The 16,247-nt window shown below is 47.7% G+C and overlaps 5 protein-coding genes across 5 annotated transcripts; 3 read left to right on the forward strand and 2 right to left on the reverse strand.

Moving 5' to 3' along the window:
- Positions 1-743: 743 nt before the first annotated feature.
- Positions 744-2,378, reverse strand: FSST1_012595 (uncharacterized protein; the record flags this gene model as incomplete). Its single annotated transcript, XM_083235833.1, has 5 exons — positions 744-829; positions 885-928; positions 980-1,927; positions 1,979-2,223; positions 2,274-2,378. 5 exons carry the CDS (start codon positions 2,376-2,378, stop codon positions 744-746), a joined length of 1,428 nt encoding a protein of 475 aa, XP_083082291.1.
- Positions 2,379-4,046: 1,668 nt separating this feature from the next.
- Positions 4,047-6,351, forward strand: FSST1_012596 (uncharacterized protein; the record flags this gene model as incomplete). The annotated part of the gene is made up of 3 exons (XM_083235834.1): positions 4,047-4,273; positions 4,323-4,409; positions 4,458-6,351. 3 exons carry the CDS (start codon positions 4,047-4,049, stop codon positions 6,349-6,351), a joined length of 2,208 nt encoding a protein of 735 aa, XP_083082292.1.
- A 2,369-nt stretch (positions 6,352-8,720) lies between these two features.
- FSST1_012597 (pectin lyase fold/virulence factor) lies at positions 8,721-10,346 on the forward strand (the record flags this gene model as incomplete). Its single annotated transcript, XM_083235835.1, has 1 exon — positions 8,721-10,346. One exon carries the CDS (start codon positions 8,721-8,723, stop codon positions 10,344-10,346), a length of 1,626 nt encoding a protein of 541 aa, XP_083082293.1.
- Positions 10,347-12,332: 1,986 nt separating this feature from the next.
- FSST1_012598 (uncharacterized protein) lies at positions 12,333-14,362 on the forward strand (the record flags this gene model as incomplete). Its single annotated transcript, XM_083235837.1, has 2 exons — positions 12,333-14,128; positions 14,179-14,362. 2 exons carry the CDS (start codon positions 12,333-12,335, stop codon positions 14,360-14,362), a joined length of 1,980 nt encoding a protein of 659 aa, XP_083082294.1.
- Positions 14,363-14,690: 328 nt separating this feature from the next.
- Positions 14,691-15,515, reverse strand: FSST1_012599 (SDR family NAD(P)-dependent oxidoreductase; the record flags this gene model as incomplete). Its single annotated transcript, XM_083235838.1, has 1 exon — positions 14,691-15,515. One exon carries the CDS (start codon positions 15,513-15,515, stop codon positions 14,691-14,693), a length of 825 nt encoding a protein of 274 aa, XP_083082295.1.
- Between the last annotated feature and the right edge of the window lie 732 nt (positions 15,516-16,247).

Raw genomic sequence — 16,247 nt, forward strand, 5'->3', positions numbered from 1 at the left:
TTGAGAAATGGCGAGGGCTTCACTGTCTATTTATCCCCTCTTCTCATACATCTTACATTCCAGTCAAAGCCGATCCATCCGACAATAAACCTCGTGTTGGCAAGCACCACCCCGCAATGAGAGCTGCAACGCCTCGTGTTATTTGGAGCGTTCTAGCCGTTCAAGAGGTGGGGTATCTCTTTGCGGTTCGGACCGCTCAAAGTTGGAACTATCAGATCAGCTGGGCTTGAACAGCTCGTAATTGACTTTTCTAGTCAACAACGTGGCTAGTCTGATTGGTTGGATGCAGGGATTGAGTTCTTTTGCAGTTCGTATTTGGCTGTTTTTGAACTTCTCGTATTATACTATGTACAGCTAGCTAGCTGATGATCAGATGGTTAACTTTAAGCTAGATGTTATACGATGCATCGTATTGAAATGCCGAAATGGACGATTTGACGTCAGAGACGGGCGTATCGAGGTTAGCAGATGCCGAGAACTTTTAGTTAGTGCTATCAATAGAAATAGCGGTGTATGCACAAAATTCCAAAGCTAGTTAACACCATCATCACTGCTGATGATACTAAATTTGGAGAATTTGGACGTTGATCAAAAAAAGTAAAAAGTCAATTCGGACTCGGATACACTAAGACCTAACAGAAGTGGCAATACAGTTTGCTGACTTGTCGTGTCTCCGCTGATAACCGGAACAATTGTCCGTAGAAGAAAAAAGCAATAAATAAATTGGAGGGTAGCCCGTATCATCATTGTGTGATAGCATCGACAAGATCCATCTTGGGATAAACATAAGTCCCGTCCACCATCTCCTCCTCGGCACCATACCATCGCACTAAGACATTCAAGTCAGCAAACTATTGGAATCATCTGAAGAGCGGTGAACTTACTAGTAATTGAGATATCTCCACCTCCAGGAGTGATAGGCAGCCAGCTGTCATGCTTGTTAGCAACTCCTTATGCACCAAAGCAGAGAATTACTTACTTGTTAGTCCAGTTCGAAGGAGGCGCGACATCAGAATCCTGAAGCAAAACCTGGAAAAATCCTTCGCCACCATCTGCGATCGAAGTTCCATCAGGGAAAGTCAAGTTGCTTCTGTCTCCAACCATGTACTTGTCCTGCTCGTTGGGAATGAGATCTTGGTTAGGTCCATAGGCGGTAAGACTCCAGAAACCACCCTCTCGAATCTTTGGAGGCGTACTGAACGTCCAAACAATAGATTTGCCCTCTTTGACGGAGATGGTCTCGTCAAATGACCCATATGATGGGTAAGCACATTCCGATTGTGTCAGTGCAAGATAGGCAGTGACGGCAATCTCGTATCGCATGTTGTAGTAGGAGTCGAATCGGCCGATGTATCGATCAGCAATGAGAGACCAGCCGTTACCGACATCCTTTGACACATCTGGTCGAGAAGCAAAAGACTTTGAAGTCGAGTTGGCAAGTCGCACCGCAGCGGTCAAGTTCGTACCGGGTGGTTGAATGAACTTTCCATCCTTGAAGCCAGCCTTCTTGAGGTCCTTGGCAACAGACTTGCGATCGTCGACAATGTAGGGAGGGAGGTATGGGGTGAGAGCTGCAGCAGTGTTCATGACAGCTTGGTACAGTGACTGGTTCGCGGCTGTGTACTCAGGCTTGGCAAACATGGTGAGGTCAAGCCTTGGAGCAACAGGCTTGCATGAAGGTCTAGGGACTGGGCGGACGCGGAAGCCCTTTTGGAGCTTGTTGACAATAGCGACATCTTCATCTGTACGGTCGGTGACGATTCTGGAACTGACGAGTCCGTATGGCATGGGGAAATTGACGACGCCGACATAGCCTTCTGGGACGTTGTCGGTGTCTAGGCCGTAGCTCTTGGAGTTGTACTTGACGAGGTAGTCACCGGGCTTGCTGCCGTCGAGATTGCCAAGGTTGACCAAATCATCGCCATAACTGCGAAATGGTAAGAATGATGATGGCTTGTAATAAGTTTTGTTGACTTACGGTGAGGTAAAGGGAAAGACCCAGTATCGACCCTCAGGAACCTCAGGGATAGTCACTCGAAGATCATTGGCTGACAAGTCGATGAACATGATGGAATACATGGTATCTGCATTGGGTCGCACAACGCCAACGGCACCAGGTTCGTTCGGTTTTGGCGAGGGGAGGATGAAGTTGGGCTTCAGAGGGATTCCTGCGGCAAGCAAAGGCCTTGCTACGTCTCCGAACGAGTAAAGCGGGAAGCCGTACTATGCCGGTTAGCCAATTGAGGTATCACGAAGTCAAGATTGATGCTTACCATGTAGGCAAATGAAAGTGAGCTTTGAGCGTCATGGTCGGTAGCTGGTGCTGCAGAGGAAAAGTTGAGAAGGGTGCAGATGACTGCAAGTGATGAGACCCTCATTGTGAAGACTGTTGTGTATAGAGTGAGAGTGATTGATGATGAGAAGAATGCACATACAAACATATTGAGATTGGTTCTTCTTATAGACAATTCATCACTTCAGATCAACATTGATCCTACTCTCTTGACGTCTTTGGAGTCCTCCATAGTCGGTCACCTTACATGGGTAACAGATGAATTGACGAATCGACGTCCATCTTAACATCACAGCCTCCTGTCAGCTCCACTGAACTTTATTTTCTCCGGGGCGCAGGATGCTAAAAACCATGCTAATCCTTGCTGAAGGATGACAAGTCAGCCTTATCGTGCGTTTAGATAAGCGCATCGATAAGCAATGCCTTTGAACATGCGAATTAAGGTCCTACGAATGTTTCAATATTGTTACCGTGATTCAATCGATATGAATGACGCCCTTTTCTTTACAAGAGACGCGTAAGAAACAGGACTCGTTTAACTCTGTAAGATTATAAATGCATCAGGCGCCCTCCAATTGTTGATCTGGCGTCGGCTTAGGTTTACCAATTTCTCACGCATAGAAGTCCTTATTGGGCTATCGATTCAATCAGGGCAAGATTCGTCGTTGATGATCAACACATTATTCGTAATTGGCATCTTCCATCTTCACTTCATAGTGACACTATGCTTTGTGCCTTATCGAGTAATCGATTCGATGAAGACATCAATCATCATTGATGATTAACACAGTCAAAATTAACGTCTACTATCCGCACGTTATGGTAGTACTATTATTGACTTGTAATATTAATTCAGGTACTTCAATCAGTGGCTGATCTTTTCTAATACTAAGACGCTCCATTATTGTCTCCGGGAGATTTCAAGGTTGGATCGCTTACAACCAACCCTGTTTAATTCCGTTGTGTGACAGAAACTGCTTATTGAAAGGCAAGATTTGGCATACGCGATACCTGCGAACTGTAAAGAATTTAATTGAACCTTTGTAATTAGTAATGAATATTTTGGCAACATGTTTCCCTCGTTGTGAATTCTTTTACTTGTGGTTTCTGTTCATGGCTGATGAATTGCCTAACCAAAGTTTAGAATGACGGAACAGAAAAGGAATCATGAGTGACCAATTGGCAGCATACCGAGATATCATATCAATCCAGATGTTTCCCAATGTTACATATTCTATTAATAGATCTGCAAGACAGTTATGCAAGATTCTGTGCCTTACATAAAGTGTTCCTTCACCCCTCCAAAATTGTCTCTAACTCGCTCGTAAGGTTTCTACCCCAATGTCTTCAGGCTGAAGCGAAACACCGATCCGGCATGGCTGAGGAGTGGCGCCATATAACGGCCCGTCCACCCGAATCACCTGGATGACCACAACCTTTTCGAATTGGACGTTTAACTCTAACTGGTAGGTGGAAAAATGTATTCGACATGTCCGTTACCCAAACTGTTCAAAGTCAATGTTCTCCGTAAACCTTCAGTCTTTAATGACTACAAGCAGGTATTAAACTCTAAAACCCCTGCCTTGTTCCTATTTCGGCACGGAGCTTTAATATCCGAAGGTGCAAATGACCTCCTGATCATAAATTCACAACCATCAGGGTTTAATCAGGGGCTACATATATAAAAGGCCATAATAGTGCTGGAAATATAGCACCTTTCTATGTGCATGGTCCGTTTGTACATATCAACATCATGAAGTTGCTCTCTCTTCTTTTCGCCTCGGCGAGTGTTGTCCAAGCTGCCCTGAAATGGCAGAATGTTCGCATGGGCGGCGGTGGTGGCTTTGTGCCCGGTATTGAGTTCCACCCCAATGCCAAGGGTGTCGCCTATGCCAGAACAGATATTGGAGGACTGTATCGCCTCAACGCGGATGACTCCTGGACTCCTATAACTGATAACACTGCTACGGACTCGACATGGTAAGCCTTTGAATGAACTTCCGCCTTCTTAATGGCTAACATCGCATAGGAACCGTTGGGGTATCGATGCCTTGGCTTTGGATGCTAACAATCCAAACAAGGTTCTCACGGCGGTTGGCATGTATACAAACAGCTGGTAAGTGAGCCTGCTCACCAATTGAACATACTCTAATGGTGAATACAGGGACCCAAACAATGGAGCCATCGGCATCAGCAATGACAAAGGCGCAACATGGTCCTTTACTGAACTGCCTTTCAAAGTCGGCGGCAACATGCCTGGTCGCGGAATGGGTGAACGACTCGCTGTTGACCCCAAGAACTCCAATATCATTTACTTCGGTGCCCGCAGCGGCAACGGTCTTTGGAAGAGTACAGACGCTGGCAAGAGTTTCTCCAAAGTCACTTCCTTCACTAATGTGGGCACTTTCATCCCTGACCCCAGCGATGGATCTGGTTACAACAACGACATTCAAGGATTGGCTTTTGTCACTTTCGACTCCACTTCTTCCCTGATCAATGGCGCCACGTCAAGAATCTTCGTCGGTGTGGCGGACAAGAAAACTGCTTCTGTCTACGTTACTACCGATGCTGGTAAAACGTGGAAGGCAGTTGCTGGTCAGCCTAAGGAGTTTCTTCCTCACAAATGCCAGTTTGAGGCACAGGAAAAGGCACTTTATCTGTCCTACAGCGATGGATCTGGACCTTATGATGGTAGTTCTGGTGCAGTATACCGCTACGACATTGCTGCGGATACATGGAAAGATATCACTCCACCTGGAAACATCTACCACGGCTTCGGTGGCTTGGCTCTTGACAAGAAGAAGCCTGGAACACTCATGGTCGCCTCATTGAACTCTTGGTACCCGGACGTCCAATTCTGGCGATCCACAGACTCGGGTAAAACATGGTCCACGATTTGGAACTACAATGCACAGGGTAATCTCGACTACCACTACGGCATCTCGACACCAAAGGCGCCCTGGATCTACAAGAACTTTATCTCTATCGACACCAAGCGTTTGGGCTGGATGGTTGAGGCTTTGACTATTGATCCCTTTGACAGCAACCATTGGTTGTACGCTACTGGCCTGACCGTCTATGGTGGACATGATCTTACCAAGTGGGATACTGAGCACAACGTCACCATTGAGTCTTTAGCAGACGGTATTGAGGAATTCGCTGTGCTGGATGTCAAGTCTGCTCCTGGCGGTAGTGAACTTCTCGCCGGTGTAGGCGATGACAGTGGATTTACCTTTGCTAATAAGGGCGTGCTTAACAAAGCACCTCAGTCTGCTTGGGATAACCCCATGTTTACATCCTCTGTCAGCGTTGACTACGCTGGCAACAAGGTCGGTAACGTTGTTCGAGCGGGCAACACCGAGGGTGAAGCGCCTCAAGCCGCTTTGTCTACCGACGGAGGTAAATCGTGGAAAGCTCATAGTGGTACTGCCACTGGTCAGGCTAGTGGCTCGGTCGCTTACTCTGCAGATGGAGATGTTGTCCTCTGGTCAACTGAGAAGAAGGGCGTGTTGAGATCTGCGAAAGAAGCGTCCTTCTCCTCCGTATCAAGCCTTCCATCTGGATCAATCATTGCCAGCGACAAGCGAGACAATGACTTCTTCTACGGTGCCTCAGGATCAACATTCTACGTCTCCAACAACACTGCATCAACCTTTTCTAAAGCTGGCTCCCTAGGCTCTGCACAATCCATCCGCGATATCGCAGCACACCCAACAAAGGCAGGAGAAGTCTGGGTTTCTACTGATGTTGGTATCTTCCGCAGCACCAACTTTGCCGAAACCTTCTCCAAGATTGAGTCTTCCTTGACCAAGACAGAACAGATTGCTCTTGGTCGCGGTTCTGGAAGCACGTGGAACGTGTATGCTTTCGGTACAGGATCTGCTGGACGAAAGCTATACGGTAGTTCTGATATGGCAAAGACGTGGACTGATCTCCAGGGATCTATTGGTTTTGGAGCGATTGATAGTGCAAGGTTGGCTGGTAGTGGAAATGAAGCTGGACTGGTTTATGTTGGTACAAATGGTCGTGGTGTATTCTGGGCACAAGGGTCAATCTAAGTAGGACAATCAAGTGAAGAAGGATAAGCCCTTCCGTGTTTTATTCTAGTCACAACTGAATCGAACTCAAACGTTTATTATTACTACTTATTCGTAATTACTTGTCTAGGAAGTAATGCCAATGCTTTACCCCATTCAAAGCGTCGTCCCCTACATTCCGTCTCGTTTTGCATCAAACACAAATATTGCTATCAACTGAGGTGGTCATAAAGCAGGCTTTGTCGACTCTGTTCTAGATGCATCGCCAATATTTATGATCACCTCGGACCGTGGTTGTAGTTTGAGGTCTGTGAGGCATGGTTGATACGTTGGCTTCTCTAACCGAACGTTTAGAAAATATTCAAATAATTGGTACTCTGACAGAGTTGTATTGTGCTCAAATTAAGGTGTCGCTTACAAGTATGTCTTGATATATTATACTCTATGGGGGAAGGAAAGAAATTTAAAACTCCTATAAGCGATGGTCGATATTTATAGAGATTTTGACACTCTGATGCACTGCTTCGTCAAGTGCGTTATCTGTGTACAGTGGTGAACACGGCTTCAGATACAATGTCTACTTCATTCAGATTACCGCTGGAACAAAATCTTATAAAATTGATCATCGTTCGTTCTCTGCTTCAATATGTATCTCATTATCATCACCTTCAGAAAAGTCTCCCCGGCCCAAGCAACAACCAAGTCTCCTTCCCGTCAAGGACATGAAGCAGATATGCAAAGGCCTTTCCACTAACGTTGATAGCCAGAACCCCTCTACCTCTTCTAGTGTTACATTTCGTGCAAATCTCAATAGCACGCGGGTTATAGGTACCGCAAAAATCTAGCGAATCCGGACCCAGGTCCCTTAGACAAACCCACTTCGTGATCGGGAAATTATTCGATTCGTGGATTGTGTTCGTCATGATTTGTTTGTTTCTGTTTTTAAATTGGTTGTGTTTCTGGGCAGCCTGATAGTCGAAATCGTCGTATTATCGACGTGATGCTGCTGTTGTGTATTGATTACGTGGTGGTTGAGTCTCTTATGTACGTAAAACCCTTGCTGCTACGTGGATGTATAGCCATGAGCTTACTGAATCATTCCCTCCCATTAAAGTTATTCATTGCCGAATTTTGTAGCTAACCATGACTTTTAGCACTGCTTCACGTGTCAAAACACGAAACCTCTTGTTCATCGCACATCGCGGTGAGCGTTGAATCACTCCAGAGCGGATCACTAACTCTGATTACGTACTGAGGCTTTCTCAAAATTTTGATGAATCACGGTGAACTGATCACACTATCAAGCGTTTCTTGAGTGCCGACAACTATCTTGGCACCCATGCGCATGACTCCCTACCGTCAGCTTGATATCATTTGAGGCGGAGTCCTATTTCCGTGGGAATATATACATGTCAAACCCTGCGCTATTGAACCGATCAACAACCCTGCGTAATCTTATCGAAGCTCAAACTCCGAGCCGATGGTAAACGTCCGCGAACCCACACAAACTCCTAAAGTCTTTCTATTTTTGCTCACATCTTACTACTCTGAGCAAAAGAAAGGAGAGCTATAGACCAAAATGGCCCAATTCTTGACAAGGGTTCGCCGTACAGCTGGTATGTTTTCACCTGTCAAACAAAACATGCATATTTCATCCACCATTCAGGTCAAGACTTTTGCTGTGCCCTTGTTACCTGAAACGCACCGAAGTCCCCTGGAGAAGAGTCCACAACGGGTATTACTTTATGGGTATAGCTCCGTTCTCCGTAAGCGACTAGGATTGGGCATTATACGCGTATAGCTAAGCGCCTTGCGAAATGGGAGTTATTGCCAACACAATTAATGCGAAAGAATGACTGAAGTATTGCCAAAAGATATGATTACCTTGCGCTTTTAGAACTGTGTCGATGTCGTTGTGCAGCCCCTGTGGTAGTTTCACGTCTGCTGGTCACTATCAATCTCGTTTGCAAACGAAACTTGATCGCCTGAATCTTTATTCCTTGGCGAAATCAAAATAAGCATAATTTTCCGTGTCCCAGTTTCACAACAACCTTGGCGGCTACCCGTTTAAGCTATCAGAACATGGGTTTGAGACACTTCACGTCGGACATTCAACTCATTCCACCACCCTAGTCCAGCCAGTTTATTTTCCCCATCATAATCAACCCCAGCTATAAGAACAATTCATCTCGTCTCGGCATTTTTTGTTTCCCTCTCTTCTCCTCCTCAAGTGCTGTTTGCTCTAATTTTCACACTTTCGTTCATTCTTTCGTAAAGGTTTCTTGAGACCTTCTCATTCATTCGTTTTTATCTTAGGCCGGCCTAAGTCATTCTTTTATCGCTTTTCTACACGGCTTATTTCCACATTCTTTTTCGAACTTCTGAAAAATATGCGCTTTCAAGCTTCTTTCGCGGCCGTCTTGGCTGCTGCTGCTACTGCTACTGCCCAATCCGTCGCTGGACAGGCGTACGGTTTCGCTGCTGGTGTTACTGGTGGTGAGGGCGAGGCTGTTACCCCTGCTACTGCTGAGGAGCTCGCTGAGCTTCTTGCTGATGATACTCCTCGTGTCATTTACATTGACAAGGAGTTTGACTTTACTGGTCAGACCAAGACTGGCTCTGGATGTGACCGCAAGAGCTGCAGTGCTTCCAACGGTGGTCAGCTCTACCTCGGTGATCTCTCTTGCGGTGGCGATGACAACGTTGCTGTGAGCTCTATCACTTACGATGCTGCTGGCCCTGAGCCTCTTCCTGTTGGAAGCAACAAGAGTATCATCGGTAACGGCAAGGCTGTCCTGAACGGAAAGGGTCTCTCCATCAAGAAGGGCTCCAAGAACGTTATTGTTCAGGGTATTGAGATCACCAACCTCAACCCTGGCATTGTCTGGGGAGGAGATGCTTTGGAACTCAAGGGACAGAACGACGGTGTCTGGATCGACCACTGCAAGTTCTCCAAGGTTGGTCGCATGTTCATTGTCAGCCACTACGACGGCTCTCGCCTCACCATCTCCAACTCCGAGTTCGACGGTGTCACCGACACTTCTGCTTCCTGCAACGGCAACCACTACTGGACCATGATGTTCTACGGTGAGGGTGACCAAGTCACTCTTGACCGCAACCACTTCCACGACGTCGCTGGCCGAGCCCCCAAGCTCGGTGAGCCCGGCACCAACGGTTACTTCCACGCTACCAACAACTACTTCCAGAACATGAAGGGTCACGCTTTCGACGCTTACCAGGGAGCCAACGCCATTATCGAGGGTAACGTCTTTGAGGGTGTCGACCAGCCTATTACCAAGGAAGGTGCTGGTGTTAACACTCTGTTCATCCCTGATGAGAGCGCTGCTGCTGCTTGCCAGTCTGTCCTTGGCCGTGCTTGTGAGCCTAACTCAGTTACTTCCAGTGGCGACCTTCCCGTCATGAAGGGTGAGAGCGGTCTCAACGCTGTTGGTAAGAACAAGGATAACATTATCACTCCTGTTTCCGCCAGCGAGGTTGTCGGTCTTGTTTCTGGAAAGGCTGGACCCGCTGGTGTTGGTTCTGTCTCTACTCCCGCCTCTGGCTCTGGCTCTGATTCTGGTTCCGGTTCCGATGAGGATGCCGAGACTACTCCTATTGTTTCTGAGCCCACCCCTGAGTCTACCCCCGAGTCCGCTCCCGAGTCCGCTCCCGAGTCTACTCCCGAGTCCGCCCCCAGCCAGGAGGCCGCTGCTCAAGACGACTATGAGCAATCCGCACCTATTGCTGCTGAGGAGGATTGTGATGAGGAGCCCGCTACCCAGGCTCCTGCTCCCACTGCTGCCGCCGAGGACACACCCGCCAAGGAGTCTTCCAGCGACTCCTCTAGTGTGCAGATGTATGGCCAGTGTGGTGGTGCCAACTTTACCGGATCCACCAAGTGTGCTGCTGGAAGCTCTTGCAAGAAGGTCAACGACTACTACTCGCAGTGCCTCAGCCACAGCCGCGTTCGCCGTCAGATGCACGCTTACGTCGAGGATGAGGCTACTCAGCCTTAAATAGCTCGTAATTACTTGCACTTCTAGATATTTATTTCTACTCATGGAGTACATATACAACTCTTAGGCCTAGAGCCTCATATTCAGTTTGTGGTTCCAGATTAATGTAGTATTTCATCATGCATGATAATTGTGAACAGATGGGCGTAGCATCTACTCGTAATTATAAGAGTGTTAATCGTTGATGCTGTAATTGTCTGCAGAACTGTGACGCGAAATTGACGCCTGTTATCCGAGTGCTTATCTGAAAATCTTATCGATAAGAAATTACCCTGTAGCCGGGAACTTTTCTACAACTCCGTCAAATAGGACAACCTCGACCCAGTATTGTCTAGGTTGGAGACTTTTCCACTGTGTTCGAATCAGACAGAATGATATGTTTACAATTTGCAATCGTGAAGATCAGTATCGGTGTACATCCTCATGCTTACTATAGTAAGAAGCAGTACGCAACCCCGCGATGTGAGGTGCCACTGTTAAAAAGCGCAGTCGCGACGAGACAAAATGTTTCTCCGCCCAGGCTCAAACAAAACTGGCTAAGAACAAGACTTGCATTGAGCTACTGTCGGTGTATCCATTATTGTGTTCATGGTTTTTGGTCAACAGCGAATTGGAACAGTTGGAAGCAAAGGTCCATGAAAATAATCCTTGAATTGGTAGAGTGCTTGCATACTCTGCATAAGAGCTGCATAATGGTCTGTGCAACATGCATAAACGTTGTCAACGCTTAACTATTCTGAGTTGGCAAGGTAGCAATGCATTGCATTCCAAAATGACCAGACCAAGTTTCAACTTGATTCATCTCGTGACCAAGTTTTGAGCTCATGATTTCTTATTCAACTGATTGTCTCAGTCAAGAAGTCATCGTCATGGAAAGAGACCAAAGTATGAGGGATATTTCGACATGAAACAAGTAACTACGGGATACAACGATTTACCTCGGCGTCTTCGGGGTCGATCGGGACGATATCAGGCTTGACCGTTTGTTGCCGAAGGTCCACTCTCTAAACTCAAGCGAGATCTGTTAGCCTATTGTAGATCATGATGGTGGCTTGAAAAGACGCTTAGCTTGACACGTACAGGTACATTTGAATGACCCCAAAACTTCACTAACACATGACCCCAGTGTGAGTCATGAAGACCCATCAGAGACTCCATTTGGTCACGGAATATATAACTAACAAACAGTCTCACGATGTTGTTTCCTCTCCTTTTCAACCTTGAGAATCAGGTCAGAAAGACAAAGCCAAGAAAAAAGAAAGAACAAAACACAGTGCCTATCCGGATTGTTATCGTTATCGTCATCATTGTCTGGGCCGTTAGACAAGTTTAATTGCGCAATTTCCCCAGCCACATCCCCTCCCATCCCTCCCGTTTCTTCCCTCTCTCTCTCTCCCCTCCCCCGCCACAGAGATAACCATCCATCTTTTCTCTCTCTGTTCCCTCATGACCAATCTAGCCACACCTTTGGTTTACCCCATGACTTGCTTATGCTCACCGCTCTTCCTGAAAGTCTATTATTTGAAGCTACCGGCAGCACTACCAAGTTGAATTGGCAACTCTGAGTAACTGATCTCTGGATATCACAATTTCCTTTGGTCTCACTCACAAGCACAGACAAAACAAACAAACAAAGCACTTATAGGACGGAATCTCTCGCGTCACGCGCCGTTGGAACGCCAGGAAATTAGTGGCGAACCAATATATTTACATAGACCCTTGCAGAACAAAAGCCCCACGTGGCTGACCAGTAATCTCCGGCCTTTCCCTTGTCGTGTCGCGTCAGTGAGTGACCAGACCAAAACTTCAAGCAGGCATCAAGCCCCTTGAAATCTTTCATCTTTGCACACACTTATACATCGTTCGTCTTTTGGGTTGCCTAGGTAATAAACAAATAACCCCCACTCCTGGATGCTGCCATTGATCGCATCATTGACTAATACTTGCTTTTCAATGGATAGCTTCGGTTCACGTTAGAGTCAGGATATGCCTCTACACAGCCGAGTCAAAGTACCAGGGGTAGCAACAACTGCCAAAGCTCCAGAGCCCGTCGTTCGTGACGTCTCCGACTGGGAAGTCTTTACTGACGAAGACTCCGAGAGCGAAGTATCTCAAAACACTGTTGACTTTATCGCACCTCCTCCTCCTTACAAGGTCGACGACCCCAGGCCTGTATTCACCAGGCCCACGTTGGGTAGACCGCTTACGGACAGGCCTATTGTAGAGAGGCCTGTCCCAGAAAAGCGTCAATCCTCATGGCGGTCATGGCTTAGCAGGGACAAAACTGTTGTCCCCGAGCAACCGGAGGAACCTCTACGTGAGAAGAAGGTGAGACGTCACCGATCTGACCCAGAGCCCGTTGATGAACGGGATGCTCGGAGGTCAGAACGTCGTCGTCGGCACAAGGAGCATGAAGAGCGTGGTCGCGTTGAACGGGAACGGGAACGCCATACTCGAGATACTCGAGAGAGAAGTCGAGAAGGTAGTCCCAGTGCGCGTCAGAAACGATCCAAGCGACGTGAGGGGGAGGAGAAGGAAGACAGAAGCGACGACAAGGAGGCTCGTCGGCTCTCAAGGAAACTTGGTGGCCGCAGCGATGACGAGTACGAAAAGGCTAGAGAACGACGTCGCGCTGAGAGAGAACGTCCTCCCATGGAAAAGAGACACTCAACGTCTTACTCGATCCGACATCGCGAGTATGACGTTGGTGAGAAGGAAAGGAGATCTTCGCGCGTCGACAGTGAGAAGCGACATCACAAGAGCAGCCGTGAGCCCTCACGAGTTTCACGACAGGAGACTCCCCGATTGGTTGACGACGAGGTGGAACGAGAGGTCCGACGAGCAGAGCGTCGACGACTTCACAGTGAACGTAAGACTTCTACTCCGATGAAGCCCGTCGACGTGGATCATGTGGTCAAGGAACGTGCTTCCACGAGAAGTGCAGACCCCAACGAGAGACGTGAGGAGAGGCGCAGAGAGAGACGCCACAGTCAGAGCCACAGTCAGAACCTCAGCCAAATGGAGAGTGAAAGTCGAAAACATCGACGAAGGGAAGCCGACCCTACACGAGTGTCATCTAAGAGTAGGAGTTCCGACCCCGAGAAGGAGAGGTTGAAGATGGAAGAAAAGGAACGACAACGGCAAGAAGGACGTGCCATGGAACGAGAACGCGAAAAGGAGAATGAGCGCGAGAGACAGAGGTTGGAGGACAAGAGAAAGGCCGAGGAGAGGAAGCAGGTGGAAGAAATGGAGAAAGAGCGTGAGAGGGAGAGGATGGAAGAGATCAAGAAGGTCGAAGAGAGAAAACGCGCTGAGGAAAAGGCCATTGAACGTGAGAGGAGAAAGGCCGAAGAGAAGAAGAGACTTGAAGAAAAGAAGGTCGAGGAGAAGAAACGCCTTGAAGAGAAGAAGAGGTTGGTTGAAGAGAAGCGACGTCTTGAGGAGAAGAAGAAGCGTGCTGAGAGCAAGCGCAAGGCCGAGGAGCGAGAACGTCTGAGATTGGAGGAGGAGGAGAGACTTGAGGAAGAACGACGTCTCGAAGAGGAGAGGAAGATGGAGGAGCGACGACGCGCTGAAGAGAAGCGCAAGCTTGATGAGAAGAAGAAGGCCGACGACATGATCAGGGAGCGCAAGATCGCCGACGCCAGGAAGCGTGCTGAAGAGAAGGCTCTCGAACGAGAGAAGCGCGCTGCTGAGCGTAAGGAGAAGGAAGCTCGACGTGTGTACCGCAAGCAGCAGAAGGAAGACCAGATGAGGCAGGAGGCTGCTATCGAAGAGCAAGCGTGAGTATATTCTTCAAGTATCTACAAGACCATCACTGACAATCATACAGAGCCAAGCCTGCTATCCTCGCTCCCAACAAGTGGCCCGGCGCCGGAGCCCGTCTCGGTCCAGGCCTTGGACCCATGCGCTTCTCTACAGCACCCGCACCGCCACCAGCGCCAGCCCGCAAGCCAATTGTGATTGAGTCTGATGACGACAGTGACAGTTCAGACAGCGACAGCGGCGTCGACTAAAGGAACCAGTCCAACAACACGATATGAACGGCGTTTTTTATTTACTGGGAGATCATGAGAGACGACATACTTTCTTGATCTATGAAACAACAACAACAACCACTCCACTCTAACGTCGGGATGATGCCTGACGATTATTATTATTATCTTAATCGACTAATGAGCTCTGAGAGAGCTATCTATACCCATGACTACGTGTGTAGTCAAAACTCCACTCAACACTATTACTGTAACTTTAATGCTCGAATATGAGTATAATACGAATATGAATGAATCTGATCAACAAACTTGTGTCGTTTAATTGCTTTTCTCGTGGCTATGACTGTCTCTACTTGATCATGACCGCGCCACCATCAACAATGAGATCTTGACCAGTGACAAATCCTGCGTTGACCATGTACTCCACAGCCTGTGCGATATCCAAAGGTCTTCCAGCACGATTGCTAAGATGATCTTCGACATCCTTATCCTCGTTCAGATGCGCCCATTCAACACCATTCTCATCGCCCTCTTTTGACTCATGTGTAGCTTTGATCCGTCCAGGAGCTACCAAATTCACACGAATACCATACGGCTGTAAACTGACAGCCATACTATGCGTAAGACCCAACAGACCAGCTTTGGCAGACGCATAACCTTCCTGATTGGGATCACTCTGTTTCGCACGGAATGACCCAACATTGATAATACATGGTCCGGCTGTGCTGTGACTATCCTCCGTCACAGGATCCGTATCCTTCTCATTCTTCATAAACTGTAAACAAGCCTGTGAGACAGCAAACGGCGCAGTGAGATTCGTATCTATATACGCCCTCCACTGATCCAATGTCTCACGATCAAGCATTGTTTTGCCATCTTTCCAATGTGGAGCTGCGATGCCGCCGTTGTTGATAAGCACATCGATCCTCCCGCCGAGAAACTCAGCTGCTTGCTGGATCTTGTCGTGAATCTCATCAGTGTTTCGAAGATCACATAGCGCTGAATCGACGGATTTGGTGTCGTAGTAGGACTTGAGATGCGTGCGTGTTGTGTGAGTGAGTTCTTCCTCGTCGATGTCGAGGATGAAGACGTGGTAGTCTTTTTCGAGAAAGTAACGTGCGATGGTACGGCCGATTCCTCGGGCACCCCCACTGACAACGACAGTTTTAGGCATCTTGGAAAATGATTGTTGTTACGTGAGGAATCTACTTTGCGCAGAATAAAAGTTGAGATGCAGTATGACATGTGATGACAGGTACATGAGAGTCATCATGAGCACGTACATGAGACGTCACGAACTACGTCATGAAATTGATTCCGATAAGAGATAAAAAGGTATAGCGATAACGACAGTGTCCTAATCTCCGATTCCATTCTGTTGCAGAGTGTCAACGCAGGCTGTGAGAAGCATGTCAGTTGAGAGGGTTTCAATCCTCAACTTGAAGATACCGCCTGTCCTGCATCGTGAGCCATAAGTACCCGTTCAATCCCCCTAAACCCCTTCTTAGTTGCCCACTTGAGCGCTGTCATTCCAAAACCATCTTCAATACTTGTGTCAGCTCCAAGACTGAGTAAAAGCTGAACCGTCGACAAGTGGCCTGCTTGAGCTGCATATACTAGGGCTGAACCAGCCTCGCGAGGACGAGACCGTGTTGTCGAGATCTTGCTGTCATAGAACCAACGGAAAGGATTGAGACTGATTCGGTCTGGACATGGATCTTCCCTTGTAACGTAGTCTCCAATAGCTCTCGAGTTGCAATCAGCAGCATGTTTAACCAGCAATTCAACAGCCCAATCTAGTCCCAAGGCAGCTGCACAGACAATCGGTGGCGCTCTGAGCGTCATTGTCCCTTCTTTTGACGAAAAGAGCTCAGTTCCACGCCGAAAGGAAATGCCAATGCCAATA

Source organism: Fusarium sambucinum, chromosome III (genome assembly GCF_050947815.1).
Source record: "Fusarium sambucinum isolate potato_lamoka chromosome III, whole genome shotgun sequence".
In the NCBI taxonomy this organism is placed as follows: Eukaryota; Fungi; Ascomycota; class Sordariomycetes; order Hypocreales; family Nectriaceae; genus Fusarium; species Fusarium sambucinum.